Below are 20,238 nucleotides of genomic sequence, written 5' to 3'. Positions count from 1 at the left end.
TTATTATACATGTAAGGAAAGAACATAATGATACAGCTATTTTTTTGTCATTATAAATGAATAAATAGTTTTTTTGTGAATTTGGTGTAAAAATTGGTCCTTCTGAACTCAATCCAGCAATTGGCAGAAAGAGATTAAGCTTGTGGCCCATGGAACCTCTGTGGTGGTTCACCAAGTATTGCCCTGGGAAATCAGTCCATGAGGGGCTAGCTAGGATTCCCAGTGATGATGATGACGATAGCTACTATTGCCAGGTGCTGCATTAAGTGTTTTACAAAAATGTCCTCGTGTAATTGCTATAGCAATTCCTTTACTACAGATTGGGAAAATGGGGTTTAAAGAGGTTAAGTAAGGTTGCATAAGGTGACACATTTATGAGCTAAGATCTAAACCAGGTCTCTCTTTCCTGCCCTAGATTAAAAAAAAAAAAAAAAGAAGAAAGAAAGAAAAATAAAAATAAGCCAAGTCTGTCTAACTTGGAAGCAAAACTATTTGATCCCTGTTCTTGATTGATTACCTAAAAAAAGAGATTATCTTTGGATCCTTAATGAACTTCTCTAGGACATTTCTCTCCAATTCCATACAAAAGCAAATACATTTTATGACTCAAACTTGCCTCTTAGTGTGAGGTGCCAGAAGGTTTCATTCAGGCAAATATTGTGTTAATTTTCTGAAGAGAATAGTGTGGATATCAGAAACTACAAACTAGTAAACCTGGAAAAATCTTTAATAGAGAATGAAACATAATTTGTGGCAATTAAAAAAGGAACATATTTATCAGGAGCCAACAAGGGTTCACTAAGAACAAGTCATGTCAAATTTATTTAATGTCTGTTTTTCAATAGCATAAACTAATGCCACAGACAATTTTTGTTTCAGGGAGAAATTTGACAAAATCCCTATTGATTATTACACCAAAATGTATATGCTGGCCAAGGCCCCAACAGACTTCTATAAAATGGTAGAATTTTTATAGAATTTTTTTTTTTTAATTTTTTTTTTTTGAGACAGAGTCTCACTTTGTTGCCCAGGCTAGAGTGAGTGCCGTGGCGTCAGCCTAGCTCACAGCAACCTCAAACTCCTGGGCTCAAGCGATCCTCCTGCCTCAGCCTCCCGAGTAGCTGGGACTACAGGCATGCGCCACTATGCCCGGCTAATTTTTTCTATATATATATTTTTTAGTTGTCCATATAATTTCTTTCTATTTTTTAGTAGATACGGGGTCTCGCTCTTGCTCAGGCTGGTCTCGAACTCCTGACCTTGAGCGATCCACCCGCCTCAGCCTCCCAGAGTGCTAGGATTACAGGCGTGAGCCACCGCGCCCGGCCAATTTTTATAGAATTTTACCATTGCTGAGGCTCTGACCTCAGCCTGGCCAACTCAGAAACTCAATCTCTTTGTATTTACAAAGTTCACAAGTAACTAATGATTAAAACCAGCCACTTTTTTACATTAACAATACTATATTAAAATGTATTTTACACATAGAAAAACGTACAAATCTTCAGTTTGATGAATTTTGACAAATGCATATGTTGTAACCATTGATTAGATTAAGATATAGATTATTTCCATCATTCCAAAAAATTTTCTTGTCTTCCCTTCTGGTCAATACCTCCACCTCCCAGGGGAAACTGCTATTCTGATTCCTACCACCATAGATTAGTTTTACCTGATCTTGAACCTTACATACACGGGATTATACGCTCTGCATTCTTTTGTGTCTAGCTGCTTATGCTCTACATTATATTTCTGAAATTCATTCATTCATTCAGCAGTTTGTTATTTTTCTTTACTGCTAAGCAGTACTCCATTGTATGGATATAGTAGTTTATATAATATATTTTATTATATAGTTTATATATATTTACATATGTATTTATTTTATATAATATATTTGCTGATGGACATTGGAACAGAACACCATTTTATTAATTTTCAAAGAGAAACAGAACAGGCTGGTGGCTCAGACAATGGGGTCAGTCTAACCAGCCTATTCTCTCCCCATCGGTGTATTACATGGGAAGCTGAATCTTCCGAAAGTGTCTGAAGAATCAGATCGACGGGAGTCTTGTTAGATGATTATTTGAATCTTTATTTGAATATTTATTCAACTCTCAACAGAGATGGTCTATAAGCAGGCTTGACATCAGCCTGGATAGGTAAGGCTGGCATTTGCCTCCGGGATTCTCCCTGAACATTGTTTCTCCACCGCTGAGTCCACACCCTTGTGATGGACACATCCTCTATTTAGACGTGTTAATATTAATCTTAGGTATTTCCTTCTGTCAGGGTATGCTTTTCATATCACAGCTTTTGGTTTTTAGTTGAAATTATCTGGAATTCCTCCTTACCTTCATTTCCAGTTCTTGTGTAGAGAACTTCGATGTTACCCTGGCCTGATGGGTCACCCGTAGAATTTATCCCACAAGTCTGGGTTAATGGTGCTCTGGCCATGTAGAGAGGTCACAGCAGTCAGCCTCTTATTCTGCCTTAATCTGAAAGGTTTGGATAGAGACACTGATGGTGTAATTCTCAAACCTGCAGACAGCCAGGATGACCAATGCAAAAGCTAATGGACTCAAAATAACTTAAACAGGCTGAAGCACAAAACCAAATCAATAATATAGATATAGAGAATTAGTTATAAGTTCAAAAAACATCACTCACAAGTACAGTTTTCAAGTAATCTGGTTTGCCAAAATTTCAATTTGAATACAAAGGTTTATAAAAACTACTGCATTAAAAGAAGTATTTGGCCCGGCACGATGGCTCATGGCTGTAATCCTAGCATTTTGGGAGGCTGAGGTGGGAGAATCGCTTGAGCTCAGAAGTTCAAGACCAGCCTGAGCAACATAACAAGATCCCATCTCTACAAAAAAATTAAAAAAAAAATTAGCCAGGCTACTCGGGAGGCTGAGGCAGGAGGATCACTTGAGCTCAGGAGTTTGAGGTTACAGGGAGCTAGGCTGACGCCACTGCACTACAGCCCTGGCAACAAAGTGAGACCCTGTCTCAAAAACAAAAAGAAAGAAGAAAGAAGACGAAGAAGGAGGAGAAGGAGAAGGAGAAGGAGCAGCAGCAGCAGCAGCACTGTTTTATTTTACGCTGCATTGATTCATACTGTATCTGGGGAATAATTTTCAATTCTGTCTACCGCGATTTAAGAAAAATTCTAATTCTAATAAGTAGATCCATACAGACATGGCCAGTACTAATGCACATTAATGGAATGCCAAGCACAATCATACCGATGGTGGTACAGCAGCAGAGGAAACGACTAAGGCCCTCCCTCATGGTACTTACATTCTAGAAGAAATACAGAAATAAACAGATAAAAATATATGTTAGGGCCAGAGAAGTTCAATGAAGAAGAACAAAGCCAGGTAAAGGAATAGAGAGAAAGGAAGGGAAGGGCTTGTGGCGAAAGAGTGGCCAGAGCAGACATCTCCAAACGGAAGACGTCTGAACAAACCCCTGCATGATGCGAGGCAGGGATCAGCAAACTGTGAGCAGTGGGCTGAATTTGACTGGCCATCTGTTTTGGTTTGGCTTGAGAGCTGAGAATGGTTTTTATATTTTTGAATGGTTGATAAGAAATTTTTAAAAAGAAAAATATTTCGTGATGTGAAAATTATATGCAATTCAAATTTCAGTGCCCCAAAATAAAGTTTTATTGAGCCGTAGCCACATCCATTTATTTATTTATTGTCTGTGGCTGCTGTTGCATTATCACAATATTTTTGAGTGGTTGCAAGGGAGCCCATATGGCCCTTTATGGAAAATGTTCGTTGGCCCCTAATATAAGGGAGCAAGCCCTACCAATATCTAAGGGGAAAATACTCTGGCAGAGAGAGTGGCAAGAGCAAAGGCCCTGCGTGGGGACTGTGGTTGGCCTGTGTTCAGAGAAGCAGATGGAAGCCAGTGTGGCTGGATGGCAGAGAGGGAGAGGGAGGCTGGTAGGAAAATGGCAGGGAGTGAAATCAGAAAGGGAACTTCAGGCTGGATCTTCCTGGGGTAATGATTTTGACTTTTAAATGAGATGGAAAGACATTTAGGGGGTTGAGAAAGGGATGGCATGACGTGACAGCTGGCTGGATAATAGACTGGAGAGCAGAGGTTCTTAATCTACATCCCAAAGATAAGACAAAAATACATCTATGTTTTCTAAGCTTTAGCTGCAGTTAAACATTTATTTCAATCATGAATATAGACAACAAAACACAGTAGTATTTAGCAGTACTGTGACTTTGTCACCAATAGAAATCACAAATATTTTTATATACAAGAGTTGTTGCAATTGTCTCAAAATATCATTTATGACTATCTTTATTTAGAAATTATTAGACCTACTATACCTTGTTATTTAATTCATTAATAAGGAAGTATTTGTGTGTATACATATAAAAAACTATCACAAATTTGGTTTTTAGATATTTTAATAACTGTATTTCAATGTAATTGGTTTCCTGTTTGATGCTTTGTGTTTTAAAATGTCCTCTGGAGTCCATATGCTCCACCAGACCTTCAAAAGGGTCTAGGGCCTGAGAAAGGCTAGGAGTGAAAGCAGAGGGAAACACTAGGAGGACTAAATTGGAGAAGAGAAGAAGGGGCGGGTCTAAGATAACTATTAATATTTTAATTTGCCTGGCACATAGTAAGCATTGTATATATGTTAATTATTATTGGTTATTATTGATATTTTTATGCATACCTTTGTAGTTTTTTAGCTCTGTGTGTTATATGTTACTTTCTAATATGCATTTTTCACTCAAAAGTATATCATAAGTAACATTCCCTTTCATTACACTTTTTTTTTTTAAGACAGAGTCTCATTCTGTTGCCCAGGCTGGAATGTAGTGATGCAATCATAGCTCACTGCAGCCTCGGATTCCTGGACTCCTGGGCTCAAACCACCTCCACCTCCCAAAGCACTGGTATTAGAGGTATGAGCCACTGCTCCAAGCTTCATTGCACATTTTTAAATATCACTTCAGTGGTCAAAGAATAGTTAATTGTACAGATGCATTATTGTTTATTCAATTAATTCTCAATCATCAGATATTTACATTCTTGTTTTTGTTTAGTTAAAAAAAAAGAAAGAAACCACCACGAAGGCTGAGCGCAGTGGCTCATGCCTGCAATCCCAGCACTTTGGGAGGCCTATGAGGGAGGATCACTTGAGCCCAGGAGCTCAAGACCAGCCTGGGAAACATAGGGAGACCTTGTCTCTACAAAAATTTTAAAAGTTAGCCAGGCATGGTGGTGCACACCTGTAGTCCCAGCTACTCAGGAGGCTAAGGCAGGAGGATCATTTGAGCCCAGGAGCTCGAGGCTGTGGTGAGCTATGATGATGCCACTGCACTCCAGCCTGGACAACAGTGTGAGACCCTGTCAAAAAAAAAAAACCCTCCAAAAACTACCATGATAAACGCCAGCATTAAGTCTTTGCAACATTAGTGTTAAATCTTAGCACATTTATGATTATTTCCTTAGGATAGATCCTAAAACTGGAATCAAAATGCATTACTCAGTGTGCTAGATGTACAATTCAGTCTCTCCAAGATTTCCACTTCAGCTGTCCTGTTAACTGGGATTTCATCTTCCTCCTTGGCTCACACATACATGAGCAACTGTCTGAGCTTGCCACCCTGGTTCAACCCAAGCCCCCAATGTTTCCCCAGACGCACACACATCCCCATTTTGTTCAATCTATTCTGATTTTCTTTGTCAACAGAAAGGTAACAGGAAGGCTACATTTAGATCAAGGGACCAAAGCTAAGTTTCTACCATCCACCTGGTGGCAGTATTTCCTAAATGTTGGCAGAATATCAGGCGTAAGGAAGTATTTTCTGCTATTTCAAGAGTACTTTCCATATAAAGCCAATCTTATAAAGTGATGTACAATGTCATGTGAATGGAAAAAGGTAGTATTGTTCTGGCAAATACTAGGTCATTACAGTTGTATGGTAATTTTAGAAGTTTTCTTTAGGGTTGCCACAACAAATAGCTTTTTTAAAGCTTATAATGTTGATTTTCCTTATTAAAAATATTTAGATAGATATTTTTAGAAATAGACAAAAGCAATAACATATTTTTACTAAAATAACCTGTTAGTATATTGTTATATTCCTTTCTAATCCTATGTATGTAGCTGTCAATATAAACTTTTTTTTTTTTACACAATGAATTGCTTTTATTCGGTATGCATCCACATTTCAGCATTTAGCGGTCCTGAACGGAAGGTGGAAAAACACAGCAATTTGCCAGGAAGTCAAGCCTGAGAATTTCGAGGATCTGCTGTGCACACCCAGTTCTTTCTGGATCCCCTGCTGAGGATCGTGAGAAGCAGCAGTGCCAAAACCAAAGTGTGCACCAAATTCAAGGTTATTTTTGTTCCAATGGATTGCAGAGATGAACAAATGAGAGCCCTGTTTAAAACTTCTTCAGTTTTGAAAAGCAAAAGCAATTACAGGAAAAGAGAACAATTCAGAGGAATCATGTGGGCTTTCTCCAAGTTTAACCACCAAGGACTCTGAGAGCTGGCAGGTCTGAGTAACCCTACTGACTGTTCTTTTCCCCTTATCAAAACCAGAGCTAAAAAAAAAAATGCACCAGCTGATGACGACAGCAGAGGGTGGCAGGGCTGAGGACCCCATATTCATTTCCTAGGCTGGTGGAGTGAATAAATGCAGTTCTAAAACTAAATGAGGGAGGTCAGAGACTCTTTCCAACCTCACCTGATGGCTTCTGGCCAAAGCAAAGAAGTGTCATGGAAGGTGTGGGGCGGTGACAGTGGAAAGACGGACTTGAGGAGGAGGGAGGGGAAAGCAGCATCCCTCGATAAAGGTAGGAGAGACAAGATATGGGGAAAGCCCTGAAGGCCAATCTCAGAGGGGAGCAAAGGGGTTACAACCTACGCTTTGTCCAAGGGTGGGAGTGGAGGAGAATTGGGAGGGGATGATGTCTTGGAAGGGGGCATCATTTAAAACTTAAAAAAGAATCCAGGGATGCAGGAAAAGCACCCCACACACCCAACAGTAGTCCCACAGGCTGCAACCTGAAACCTTCACATCTTATCTAACAAGCCCAAGCTGGAGGGCTGTTGCAGGGAGGGAAGGAGGTGGGAGAGGGGAAAGGGGAGAAGGCAGACACCCAGGCCATGTAATCAGCAGCTCGGTGATGGTGTGATGTGTCTTTTCACAGCTGGGTTAGATGTGCCCCACCAGTTATGATGGGAACCAGCTAAATATACTTTCTCTACATGGACAGTGGTTACACCTGACAGGATGACTTGTTATAGCACAACTTATATATTTCAAATGGACAAAAAATTAGCATCATTTGAAGTATCTTAAGATAAATTGCCTTTTAATGGGAGCTTCCTTTCCAGTACTTTGAAGTCTACAAGAGGTATCTAGAAAATTTATTACTATGGAAAATGAAGACTGCTTAAATCAAATGAAGAGGAAAGGGAAGGGACTGTGGTTTTTCTTTTTGATTAATTGCTGTAACACTGTCCTTCAGGCAGCTGAGGGAATTTCATGTTTTCTTTAGATATCATTAGTTGCCAAAGCTCTTGCAGGAAAACTTTGATGCTATATGATTTCTTCCATGTTGCTAGCACTGATACGGCTCTCGGGTCCACCACTCCATTAGAACTATTAACTCTGCTCATATTAGTTTTTGTTACAAATCTTACAAAAAGGGACACTTCCGGGTATTCAGGCCCATGTTCTATTTTCAGGCTGTATCTTTGGTTTTCATAAATTGTTCTTGGGGCCCAATTATCATCCCTTATAAGTGTCATGTCTTCATCATCTTCTAGACCCCAGCTAACTGTGCCATCTCCTACTCCTTTCTGGCCTTCTTTGAGTTCTTCCAACAGTCGGAAATTGTGAGGGGCTTTTACTCCTGAGCCCATGGTGGCTGCCATCTTGCGTCGCTACCGCTCCAGTATAAACTTTGTAAGAATTCACAAGTGTAGGCCTATCTTCCCTACCTTACCTTCCTTAATGATGATATAAATGGTCAGAATAAATTTTTCGAAGTGTAAAGAACAGCCTCAGAAGCAGTAAAGTGAATTCCAGGCAGGCCCCATAAAAACATACAACATATAGAGTTCTACAAAAGGCTGCAAAACTCCTTTAATTGAGCTTTTTCCTGTGTAATTAAAGATAATGTCTATTGGTACCATAAAAGATTAGGTCATCATTTTGTAGTGAGAGTTATATTACCATCTCAGGACTACCTTGTGTGTGTATGCTGAGGAAAGGTGGCCTAGTTCCTGATTTGGAAGGCCCCAAAGCTTCATGAATGCTCAAACTATCTGTTTTTTACTGCCTTGGACGTGCTTTCCCCTAACCTCCTCACCTCTTGAGTTTTTCTTTCCTCCTTACCTTGGTACCACTTCTCTCCACCAGAGCACCCAATTCCCCATGAATCCTGAGGGCAGGGACCATGCTTTGTTCACCATCACAGTCTTAGCACCAGCACATCATAGGAGCTCAATAAATGTTCAGATATCCAGTGGGAGAAGTTTTATATCAAACATGATCCAAGTTATGACACAGAGTGACAAACACTGCTGGTTGCCTTATGGCAGTCATTCCTCTCCCATATTGTTCCCGCTTTGGCCATTGGGAGCTCTTTCAGTTGGCTTTTGTGTCCCCATTGATGTAGATTTTTTTTTTTTTTCCAGACAGAGTCTCACTCTGTTGCCCGGGCTAGAGTGCTGTGGCGTCAGCCTAGCTCACAGCAACCTCAAATTCCTGGGCTCAAGTGATCCTCCTGCCTCAGCCTCTGGAGTAGCTGGGACTACAGGCACACATCACTATGCCCAGCTAATTTTTTCTATTTTTAGTAGAGATGGGGGTGTTGTTCTTGCTCAGGCTGGTCTCAAACTCCTGAGCTCAACCGATCCTCCTGCCTCAGCCTCCCATACTGCTAGGATTACAGGCGTGAGCCACCACACCTGGCCAATCGATGTAGATTTGTTTGTTTGCTGTTTTGTTTGTTTGTTTGTTTTGAGCACTTTCTTACTTTCTGGTGCCACAAGATGCGGCTCCAGGTTCATCTTGTATATCTCCTGTCCCAGTCTTGAATCACCTACTTCTCCAAGGAGCCTTGATTCCTTTCATTAAAGAATGATATTAGAAACCAAAATTTCTTCATTAGACATGCTCATCACTACTGGAGTGTCATGGCTCATAGACCCGATCTATATATGTAATTTTAAATCTGCTAGTGGCCCCATTAAAAAAAAGTAAAACAAAATGGATGAATTGATTTTAATAAGATATTTTATTCAACCCAATATATCTAACACATTATCATTTCAATATGTAAGCAAAATGAAAATGATTAATGAGATTTTTACATTTATTTTTCTTCCATACAATCTTTGAAATTCAGTGTCTATACCTTTGTGGCCCATCTCAATTTGTACTAACCATATTTCAAGTGCTCATAGCTAGTGGCTACTGTATGGAACAGTATAGTTTTAAAAGCTTTATGGTTTCAGCTTTTATCATGTGGCCTATTATCCATCTTGAATTAGTTTATGTGCATGGAGTGAGGTAAGAGTTAAGATTTAATTTTTTGATACTTACATTCAATTGCTTCAATGCCGTTTGTTAAAATGACTTTCCTTTCTCTACTGAATTGACTTGGCACCCTGGGTCTATTGCTGGATTCTCTATTCTGCTCCACTGATATTATCCTACCCTTAAGGCAGTATCACAGTCTTGATTATATAACTTTACAGTAATTCTCAAACTCAAGTAATGTAAGAACTCCAACCATATTCTTTTTCAAAATGGTTTTGGCTATTCAATTCCTTTGCATTTCCATATAAATATTAGAATCAGTGTATCAATTTCTTCAAAAGACCCTACTGGGATTTTGATTAGGATTGTGTTAAATCTGTGGGTCAATTAGGAGAGAATGGGTATCTTTAAAACCTCCCCCACTCTTTTTGGGAATTAAAACCTGCATCCCTGCCCAAGGTCAGTGGTCAGAAGGGGCAGGGGAGTGTTTTTTGTCTTTTTGTACTACAGGAGATGTCTCAATGGAACTGTGTTGATCTGGAGATGGAGTCGATCAGAACCATCAACTGTAATTAAACCACAATACCCTGAAGCTGAAAACTCTCCCTTTCAAAGCTCTGTATTTCTGCTTATAGGTGGGATGATGGCACTTTAAGAGTCTCCATCCTCTTCAGTTGCCAGCAAATTGATAAACTCTTTCCTTTTCCTCAAACTACTTGTCCTCGTTCTTCTTATGCAGTCTTGGGGACAAGTGCCCAATGGTAACACCTAAACATCACATCATTCATGTGATTCAGCATAGTCTCAGCATGTAGCAAATTCAAGTTTTGCTTTTTGGAACTTTGTGGATTTTTTTTCCCGAATATTTTTGACCTGTTTTTGGTTGAATCCATGAATGCAGACTCCATGGATAGGGACGGTCAACCTACATAGGAACAGAAGAAATTTTTAACTATTGATCTTGTATTCTGAAATCTTGCTAAATTCACTTAGTTCCAATTTTTTAAAAAATAGAATCCATTGGTTTTTCAACATACACAATCATGTGTAGGGGAAGAAAAATAATTATTTGCTCAACTCTCATAAGTTCTTATATGCAATGGACCCTATAACAAAAGACAGATTAACAAGAGAAAAATAAACAGATGTCTATTAACATGTATATTTGCAAATATATGTGACAGACATCTAAGGAATGAATAGTTCTCAAAGAAGTGGCTTTGGATCCCAGCTTATATAGCACATTTTTAGAGAAGTGAAAAGACAAAGAAAAAGGACTTTGAGTCTCTAGAGTAGGCAAGTTGTGGAAAGGCAAATAAATGGCAAATAAAAGGTAGTGAGTAAAGTTTATTAATGTAGATGGGCCATCTCTAGGCCCGTGAAGGTCTAAAGTTGTGTTCAGTGGTTAACCTTTGTTCTCTCTGGTAGAAAGTGGGGGTGGGGGAGTGATACCTTTTGTCTATAAAGTTTATGAGCAATCCTTCCTTAGAAATCAAATGTCCTAAGTATTTTACCTATGTCTGGAAAAATTGGAGCTTCTCTCTAGAAACTTTATGTCCCTTAGATACCAATCATTTTAAGAGATGCATACTGTCTCTTAAATAAGTTTGCATATTCAGGAGCAAAGGAGATCACCCACATATTGGATGAGTGTAAATCTCCGTAACATCAGCCAAGTCAGATTTCAGTATTTGAGAAAAATAGGTGGGACTCTCACCCCACCTTGGGGCACGATGGGACAGGTATACTGACAGCAGTACCAAGTAAAGGCAAACAAGTATTGGCCCTCCAGGTCTAATGGAATGCTAAAGAAAGCACTGCATAAATCAACCTTAGTAAATGTCTCACCTTCAGCAGGGACTGCTGAAAGAGTATGGGGGTTTTCTACCACCAGATGTCTTGGGATCGCAGTGTTGTCAAAACCACAAGGGGATTTCTGTCTAGGTCCTGTTACTCATTGCAAAAAGGTCCAATTATTGAGACAAGGAGAGGATTGCCAAGGAAGAAAGGAATCTTTAATACAGTAGACGTCTTATCAGAAGGGAGAACTAGAGAAGCTGCCTCAAATCCATCTCCCAGAGTAAGGGAGATTATGGGCTTTTAAAGGAAGGACCACGTGCCTTGGGGCAGGCCTCAGTGTGTCTCATGTATTGGGGGCAGGTTGTGGAGGATGGGGGATCTTGGCATCAGGAAGTCTGCCCTAGGAACTTCAGAATCTCAACTCCTCTGTCTTGTAGAAAATCTATCATTTCAGGCCAGGTGTGGTGGCTCATGCTTGTAATCCGAGCACTTTGGGAGGCTGAGGTGAGAGGATCACTTGAAGCCAGGAATTCAAGCCCATCATTTCTGGGAAACTACTAAAAGGGTCAAGTAGTTAGTTAAGGAAAAGGATTATAAAAAACATGTAGGGGTTCATGGAGTGAGTTACAACAATGTTTTTTGATAGCTCTCAAATCTCTACATTTAGATCTAGTATTCATTTCAAGTTTTTTGTGTATGGTATAAGGTTAAAGATTTATTTATTTATTTACTTATTCCTGTGGCTGTCTTAAGTACAACTCAAAAATAACAAACTATAAAAGAAAAAAATCAACAAATTGGATTTTATCAAAATTAAAATCTTTTGCTTTTCAAGAGACACTGTTAAGAACATAAAAAAAGCAAGCCATGGTTGGGAAAAAATATTGAGAAGGCAATCAAACAAACCATAATAGGGTGGTTGGGAGAAGGTAATTTTACAAGACAATTGACCTAGTTTTTTTCCCCAAGTCAATGGCATGAAAAAGAGAAGGTGGGAGGGGAGGATTTTCTAGATTATAGGAGTCATAAATGATATTATTAATATAATCAAATAGTTTGAACAAACCAACTATAAAAAACATATTGAGGCTGGGCATGGTGGCTCACACCTGTAATCCTAGCACTCTGGGAGGCCAGGGTGGGAGGATTGCTTGAGGTCAGGAGTTTGAGACCAGCCTGAGCAAGAGTGAGACCCCTGTCTCTGCTAAAAATAGAAAAATTAGCCAGGTACATTGGCTTGAGCCTGTAATCCCAGCTACTCAGGTGGCTGAGGCAGGAGGATTGCTTGAGCCTGGGAGTTCAAGGTTACAGTGAGCTATGATGTCGTCACTGCACCTACCTGGGGCGACAGAGCAAAACTTTATCTCCAAAAAAAAAAAAAGAAAAAAAAAAGTATTGGGAAAGTATTGGCAACAACTGGAAAAATTTAAATATGAGCTGGGCATTAGGTAAGTGTTTCTCCAACTGTGGTGAAGGAGCAGTTCCCTCACTCCAAATTATTGCAGACAATTACATTTGTAAAATAAAATAAAAATTAGTAGAAAAATTAAGTAAAAGAAAGATGTACAACAAACAAAGTCTACTTTTTTTTATTGATTGATTGATTGATTGATTGAGACAGGGTCTCAGTCTGTTGCCCAGGGTATAGTACAGTGGCATCATCATAACTCACTGCAACCTCTAACACCTGGGCTTAAGCCATCCTCCTGCCTCAGCCTCCCGAGTAGCTGGGACTACAGGCACGTGCCGCCATGCCCAGCTAATGTTTCTATTTTCGTAGTGAGGAAGTCTCAGCTATGTTGCTCAGGCTGATCTTGAACTCCTGAGCTCAAGCAATCCTCCTGCCTCCACTTCCCAGAGTGCTAGGATTACAGGCATGAGTCAGCACAACAGGCCATTTTTATTATTGTTAGAGTCAGTAGACATAAAATTATCCTGTCAGATTGTCATATTTAATTATAAATGCTTACCCTCAGTTTCTTTACACATTTCTTCACAGACAGGTAATGATTTATGGACAAGAACCATCTGTGTATCACAGTGAAGGTAGTACTGTATGGGATGATATTAATGGATTCTTGTTAATTGCATTGTGTGATAATGGCAGAGAACAGAAAAAGTTCCCACACTCCTAGGAAAAGACGGATTGTACTGAAGCTATAGTAACAAGTAGCCACCATAACTCCTTTTTAAACCTGCCTAATCAATAAGTGACAGTTCTGTAATCATGGTAATCAGAAAGAAAAAAAAATCTTTTTATCTGAAAAGTGTGAGCGCCTTTAAATTATCAGCCCTGAAAGCCATTTAAAATGTCACAGCAGTCACTTCTCAGTCCCCCTGGAGCTAGATAATTACCTCTTGAAGCTACTTGCTGTGCCGGCTCTAGACTAACTTACTCTGAGTAGCCATAAAATGCCATATGTCCAATAGTTCAACAATGTATAGCCAATCACTAGCCAATGCTATTTCTGTAAACCAATGAGAATTTCTGATGAACAACTTTTGTAATCGCCCCCTCTCCTGATTTGTCCTTTTTTCTTTAAAGGCTTAAGGCTCTCCTTTGTTCTCCGGAGCACTCTCCAAGGCAACCCTGGAAGTGTGTCCCAGGCTGCAGTTCTCAACCTTGGCCCAAATAAACTTCATATTAATTTTGCCTCAGCTTCTTCCTTTTAGGTCAACAGTAACAACCACCAGAACAGGTTTTAAATCCACTTAATCAATCCATGACAATTTGCCTCAATCCAATTTGCAATCCAATCCATTTGTGAAGTCTCTCGCATCTGAAAGTCATTCAGTTGGGAGTTACTCCAATGAACATGTTTCTGAATGCCAAGCCATCAGAATCAGGCTCATTTGAGTAACCTTGCTTCGCAGCTGATAAAAACCCAATCCCACCTCTAAAAATCCACCGATCTCTGAACTACACTCTTCTTAAAAACCATACATAAGATCATAAATTTGTTCTTCCCAATAGATTGTCCCTGCCCAGCATACCACCTACTGACTTAAGTAGGTAATACATACAGCTTTGTGATTCTGGTATTCGGTGGTGGTCTTGTCTTTTGACAGTGCATGAGAAATGTCTTTCTATTTTAGAGATGATTATTGAAATATTTAGATATAAAATAAGATAACTATAGATTGTGAAAAGTGAAAGAAATAGGGTGATATGATAGAGACCAGGGAAAAACAACTTTAACTAGGGTGGGATAAGGAAAGACCCCTTTTAGAGGAAGCATTCAGCTGAGACCTGAAGGTGGAAAAGCCGGTCAGGCAAAGAGCCCATGAAAGAAATTTCCAGTCAGAGGGAAAAGCACATACAAAGTCTCCCAAGGTGAGAAACACAATGTCACTAGGTTTCATCTATGTTATCACAAATGACAAGATTTCCTTCTTCTTTAAGGCTGAATAGAATTCCGTTGCATATATACGCCATATTTTCTTTATCCATTCTTCCCCAATAGACACTTAGGTTGTTTCCATATCTTGGCTCTTGTGAATAATGCCACAATTAACATGAGAGTGCAGATATCTCTTTGAGATAGTGATTTTATTTCCTTTGGATATATACCCAGAAGTGGGATTGCTGCATTGTATGGTAGTTTTATTTTTAATTTTTTGAAAAATCTCCATACTACTTTCCATAATGACTGAACCAATTTACATTCCCATCAACAATGTATCAGGGTTTCCTTTTCTCCACATCCAAACCAATACTTGTTACCTTTTGATTTTTTTGGTAGTAGCCATCCTAAGATGTGTGAGATAATATCTCATTGTGGTTTTGATTTGCATTTGCCTGATTAGCTATGTTGAGCACTTTTTCATATACCTGTTGGCCATTTGTATGTCTTCTTTAGAAAAGGTCAATATTTATTTGGACAAGAAGGGAAATCACAGTGAAATACAGATTTTGAAAAGCTGGCAAATACCAAAATATCACAAATCAAAAAAAATAGCATAACATTTTCATTAACTGCCTAACATATCTTTATAATACCTTTCTTCCCCATAATTGTTGGCTACAAACTCTCACATGACATTAATTTTGCAATATCAACTTCTATAGAGGAAATAGAAAGAAGATTCAATCTTTCCTCTAGCATGTTGATAAAATTCATTTTTTTAATTGCTTGTCGAGATGCTTAAAACATACGATTTTACACATAGGCATACTGTTTGTAGTATTACTACAGATTTATGATCCACAAAAACAGGAATTCTGATAAAATCTAGTATGTGAGATGCCTATCAAAAAAGAGAAAAGGTATGTACCTAAAACTAACTACACAGCATTATCAAATATATTCCTGAAAAGAAAAAACTTTCATTTTGACTAGAAACTAAATCTTCCATTTATAATTTTATACTTCTGATGGTTAGAAGAGTTTTCCACATTCCGGCCTGGGCTCAGTATGGTTCTATCTTTTTACTTTCAACCTTTCTATGTCCTTATATTTAAAGTATGTGTCTTGTGTGTAGCATAGAGTTGGGTGGATTTTTTACCCAGTCTGATTCTTTGCCTTTAGACTGGAGCATTTAGTTCATTTGTATGCTCTTCAAGTTGTTCTCTGCAGTGGCATTGATCATCCCCAAGTTACTCCATCACAATTTTGGCTATTGACATATACTTTGGTGCCAGAAGCTGTACGACACATTCATATTGTGATAGGATCTTTGGCCCTGTACCTTCATGCCAGGACAGCTGATGAGTTGGCACAGTTGGCAGTAGGTGGGTTTCTGGAATCCATTCCTATATCAACTAGGCTAGCAGTAACTTAACTTTACATGGAAGTGACTATGAGCCACCTAAATTCACCCAACATCCAAAATGGGGAGAAATTTGGTGGGAAATTAGAGTATAAAGACAAAGGTCTTAACCAATTGAGTTTGAAAGATTTACTTCTTTAAATTTTACAGAAGTACATGGCTATGTGAACAATAGTGAGGGCTTTTCCTTGGGCCTTGTACAAGCTTAAGGAAGCTTCATTAGCTTCACAGTAAATCTGTCTTTGAGTGTAGCTAATGATGGCTTGATCAGAAGTAGGATAAAGTAGCCACTCAGTTGTGATTTGCTGCTGACCCTGTTGAGGGAATCTGACTATGTGTCTCTGCTGCCCCAGATCATTTGAATGATAAGAAATACTATAAATGAAATAGAGATCTTTGAGTGGACAGGACAAGAGAGGCAAGTGGACTATGAAACACTAGACTAGTATGTCAGAAAATTCAGAACAACTTCTTTTTTTCCTACTGTTGTCTGTTGACCTCTGTTGGGATTTCATGAATATAAGTCTTCTAACTTTTATACATGGATAACATGGCCATATATAAATTGCCATATTTTGTGATCCCAATGCAGGAACCATAATACAATGTAGAATTTTTCTTTGACTTGTGAGTTTATGTGCATAAAAAGTTTTGCATAGGTATAAAAATTATTTAATAATATATATTTTAAATTCTCTTCATTTTAGAAAGTACAGTGTTCTATGAAATGAAATACAAAATTCAATAATATTTGGGTTGTCACTTTTATCATATACACATCTACTGTAAAAGTTGATAAGCACGTATACTTTTATATAGAACTAAAAGTTATTTATTCAAACATCTCTTGGAAAAATCTTTGGGTAATCCTTTTGGATTATTATTGTAGATTTTACAATTTTTAATGAAAATTAATTTTCCTAAGGAAAAGAGAGGAAATAGTAAAATGATCCCCCACATACTCACCGAGATTTAACAATGATTAACATTTTGCCATAATTGCTTCATCTATATTTTTTCTAGAAGTTTACAGACATCATGACATTTTACCCCCTAAAGACTTTGGTAGGCATCTCTAAACATTAAGGATATACGACCACAATCCCTAGTAAAATTATTAATGATAATTTTTATATCATAAAATATCCATTCCATATCTGAATTTTCCAGCTCCACAAAAATATTCTTTCTAGCAGTTTGTTCAAAATAGCATCCAATCAAGGCCCACACCTTGTATTCGTTACATCTGCTTAAGTCTTATGAAATCTGGAACAGTTTCAGTCCAAACTTGTCTTCCCATGACAGTGACTTGTTGAGGAGACTAAAAGAGTAATCTCTTCTACTAACAGTCTGGTGTAAGTTTTCACCTTCTGGATTTGTCTCATTGCTTACTCAGGGAGACATAGAATTTATTCCTCTAGCTCCTGGAATTTAGGTCTAAAGGCTTTACTAGATCCAAATAAACATTTATTTGATAAGACTATTCCAGAGGTACTTTAACTTGCATCACAGCAGGATGTCCAGATATCTGGCGCTTCCACTATTTGTGATGCTACGATTGATCCCTAGATTCACATAGTGACAGCCTGATTCTTTCTTTTTATAACAACCTTATTGAAATATAGTTAAATAACATACAATTCTGTAAGTCAGTGGTTTTTAGTATATTCACAGAGTTGTGTAACCATCACCATAATCATTTTCAGCACAACTTTGTCACCCCAAAAAGAAATCTCGTATCCCTTATCAGACATTCTCCCACTTTCCGAACCCCCCCTCCCCTGCCCCAGCACTGGGCAACCACTAATCCACTTTCTATCTCTATAAGATCTGTCTATTCTGGACATTTTGTATAAATAGAATCATACAATATGTGGTGATAGCCTGACTCTTGCATTGTAAAATTGCATATTACCGTTTGTTTGCTCATGACTAGCCAGTAATCTGTCACGTCACAAGTTACTTGAATAGGGAAAATCTTCTTTTATGATAATGTTCATATTGAGCAGTGACAAGACAAATACACACATTTTCCCAATTTTTTTATTGTGGTAAAATACACATAAAATTTACTATCTTAACTATTTTGAAGTTTATAATTTGGTGGTATTAATTATATTCATAGTGTTGTGCAACTATAATCACCAACCATCTCCGTAACTCTTTTCATCTTGTAAACCTCAAACCCATTAAATCCATTAAACAATAACTCCCTATTCTCCCTTCATCTCAGCCTCTGGCAACCATTATTCTACTTTCAAAATACACACAGTTTTAAAATTAGAATACTATGCCACAAACCTTAAGTAATATTTAACTATCTTTGATCTGTAGAAACTTCTTGTCCCATTAACTTGCAGTTTCTTACTATGGCATGACTTAAAGATACATGTTAATTTAAAAGTTTATGATAGTGCAAAGAGAAGGGAAAGGATTTTTTGAAAAAGATTGCTTGGCTGAGAGACTACCAAAATCAGGAAGGTAATTTTCCATTGCTCTTGTGTTTTGTCTGCAGCTCATTTCATTCAGACTCTAATATGCAATTCCAAAATAATTCATAGAGGTACTCAATATTTACCTTGTAAATATTTAAATTAGTGGTTCTCTCTTGAATTTAACTAAAATCACCTGGGGACCTTTTAAAGACGTCCAATGTCAATGCCCAGGTTTTATTCCAGACCAAAGAAATCAGCATCTGTGGCAGAGGTATGAATACTTGATAGTGTTGCTTGTATACTTAATTTTGCATCACACAAAGAGGCACATAATGTTGAGTTGTCCCATATGACAGATGCTGAGTTTGGTCACCAAATTAAACTGGTAACTACCAAGTCACTCCATTGTAAAGGTATGTTTCCTCTTCGTAATTAGCAAGTAATCTGTGGGGTGATATTTTGGAACCTTGTGAATATTCTGTTCCCAAATAATTTTTCACTTAAGCATTCAAGCATTCTTTGATAATTCTTGCAATACGGGGTTGCAGAGTAGTGAGTTTCTAATTCTAGTGTTCTCTACTTATTTGTTAGCTTGGATTCTTCTGTAAACAAGAAGAATTTCACCTCTCCTCACCCACCTCCTTTTCTGAGTATAGTTTGTGGATTCATGGATTTTTATTTGTCCACTATGTTTCTCTCTGTCACTACAGTTATTATTTATTTTGATGCTGAAATTGTCCTGAGTTTGGTAATTAGGGATCACTTCAAGCAGGGTCCTGTGTCTTTTTTTAATATATGCTAGTGTTGTTGTTTTTTTTTTTAATTCAAGTATAATTTACACACAATAAAGGACATACAGTATGCATTCTTTTGTGTCTGGCTTCTTTCAGTCTTTATCTCACTTATTTCAGTGAGATGTATTTCTGTTGTTGCATGTGGCAATAGCTCATTTTTTCTACCACTGTATGGTATTCTCTGATTACTTCAGAAGTGAAACTGCTAAACCGATTTCATCTCAGCATCTGGCATATATATTTTTCAGGTTTTTGATTTATATAACCTGCCTGCTTTCCAAAAAGCTTATACCAATTAATCTCTCACCAGAAGGGTATACTTAGGTACACATTCTCCCATATCCTTGCCAACCCTAGAATTTATCTTTTGGAAAAAGCTTTCTTAAATTTGAAAGCAAACTAATGACATCTTCTTTTGAAATATTGCACTTCTCTTATTACTCATTAGATGATTTATTTTTCATAAATTTTTGGCCACTTGTATTTATTATTTGCCAATTTTTCTTTTTTAATGTTCTTTTGAAAACCCAATCCAGTTGAGCAGACAAAATATAAGCATAATCCTTTGTTATCATATTATGTATATGATTATACATATTATATTCACACATATGACTATAAGGTTTCAATCACATTTTGACTTAGTAATTTTTTTGGTCTGATTTGTTACTTTTAGTAATTGAATGTTAACCAATGTTATGCAAGAAAACAGATTTCATAGCTAAAAAAGTTTGGGAAAATGTTTAAAAAAAGATTTTTATTTTGTTTCTTAACTGTAGACCTCATAAACTTTATCATGCTAATGTGTAATGTCAATCTTTTACAGATCTTATTTTTATTAAGAGAAAATTTACAGAATGATCTAGAGAACATGATTTGAGTAACTCTGCC

General features: G+C 37.8%; 1 protein-coding gene across 2 annotated transcripts; it reads right to left on the bottom strand.

Moving 5' to 3' along the window:
* Window positions 1-7,501: 7,501 nt before the first annotated feature.
* On the bottom strand, window positions 7,502-7,936 carry LOC138375966 (ubiquitin-conjugating enzyme E2 variant 1-like). 2 transcript variants are annotated; one of them, XM_069459839.1, is made up of 2 exons: window positions 7,750-7,936; window positions 7,502-7,650 (listed from the first exon to the last, which is right to left on the bottom strand). In XM_069459839.1, exons 1-2 carry the CDS (start codon window positions 7,934-7,936, stop codon window positions 7,502-7,504), a joined length of 336 nt encoding a protein of 111 aa, XP_069315940.1. The 2 variants fall into 2 exon arrangements, with proteins under 2 accessions (XP_069315940.1, XP_069315930.1); XM_069459829.1 differs by having other exon boundaries at window positions 7,502-7,936.
* Between the last annotated feature and the right edge of the window lie 12,302 nt (window positions 7,937-20,238).

This window comes from Eulemur rufifrons, chromosome 2 (assembly GCF_041146395.1).
Source record: "Eulemur rufifrons isolate Redbay chromosome 2, OSU_ERuf_1, whole genome shotgun sequence".
NCBI classification, from domain to species: domain Eukaryota; kingdom Metazoa; phylum Chordata; class Mammalia; order Primates; family Lemuridae; genus Eulemur; species Eulemur rufifrons.
The sequence above is the reverse complement of the archived record's forward strand: the minus strand, read 5'-3'. Positions and strand labels throughout refer to the sequence as shown.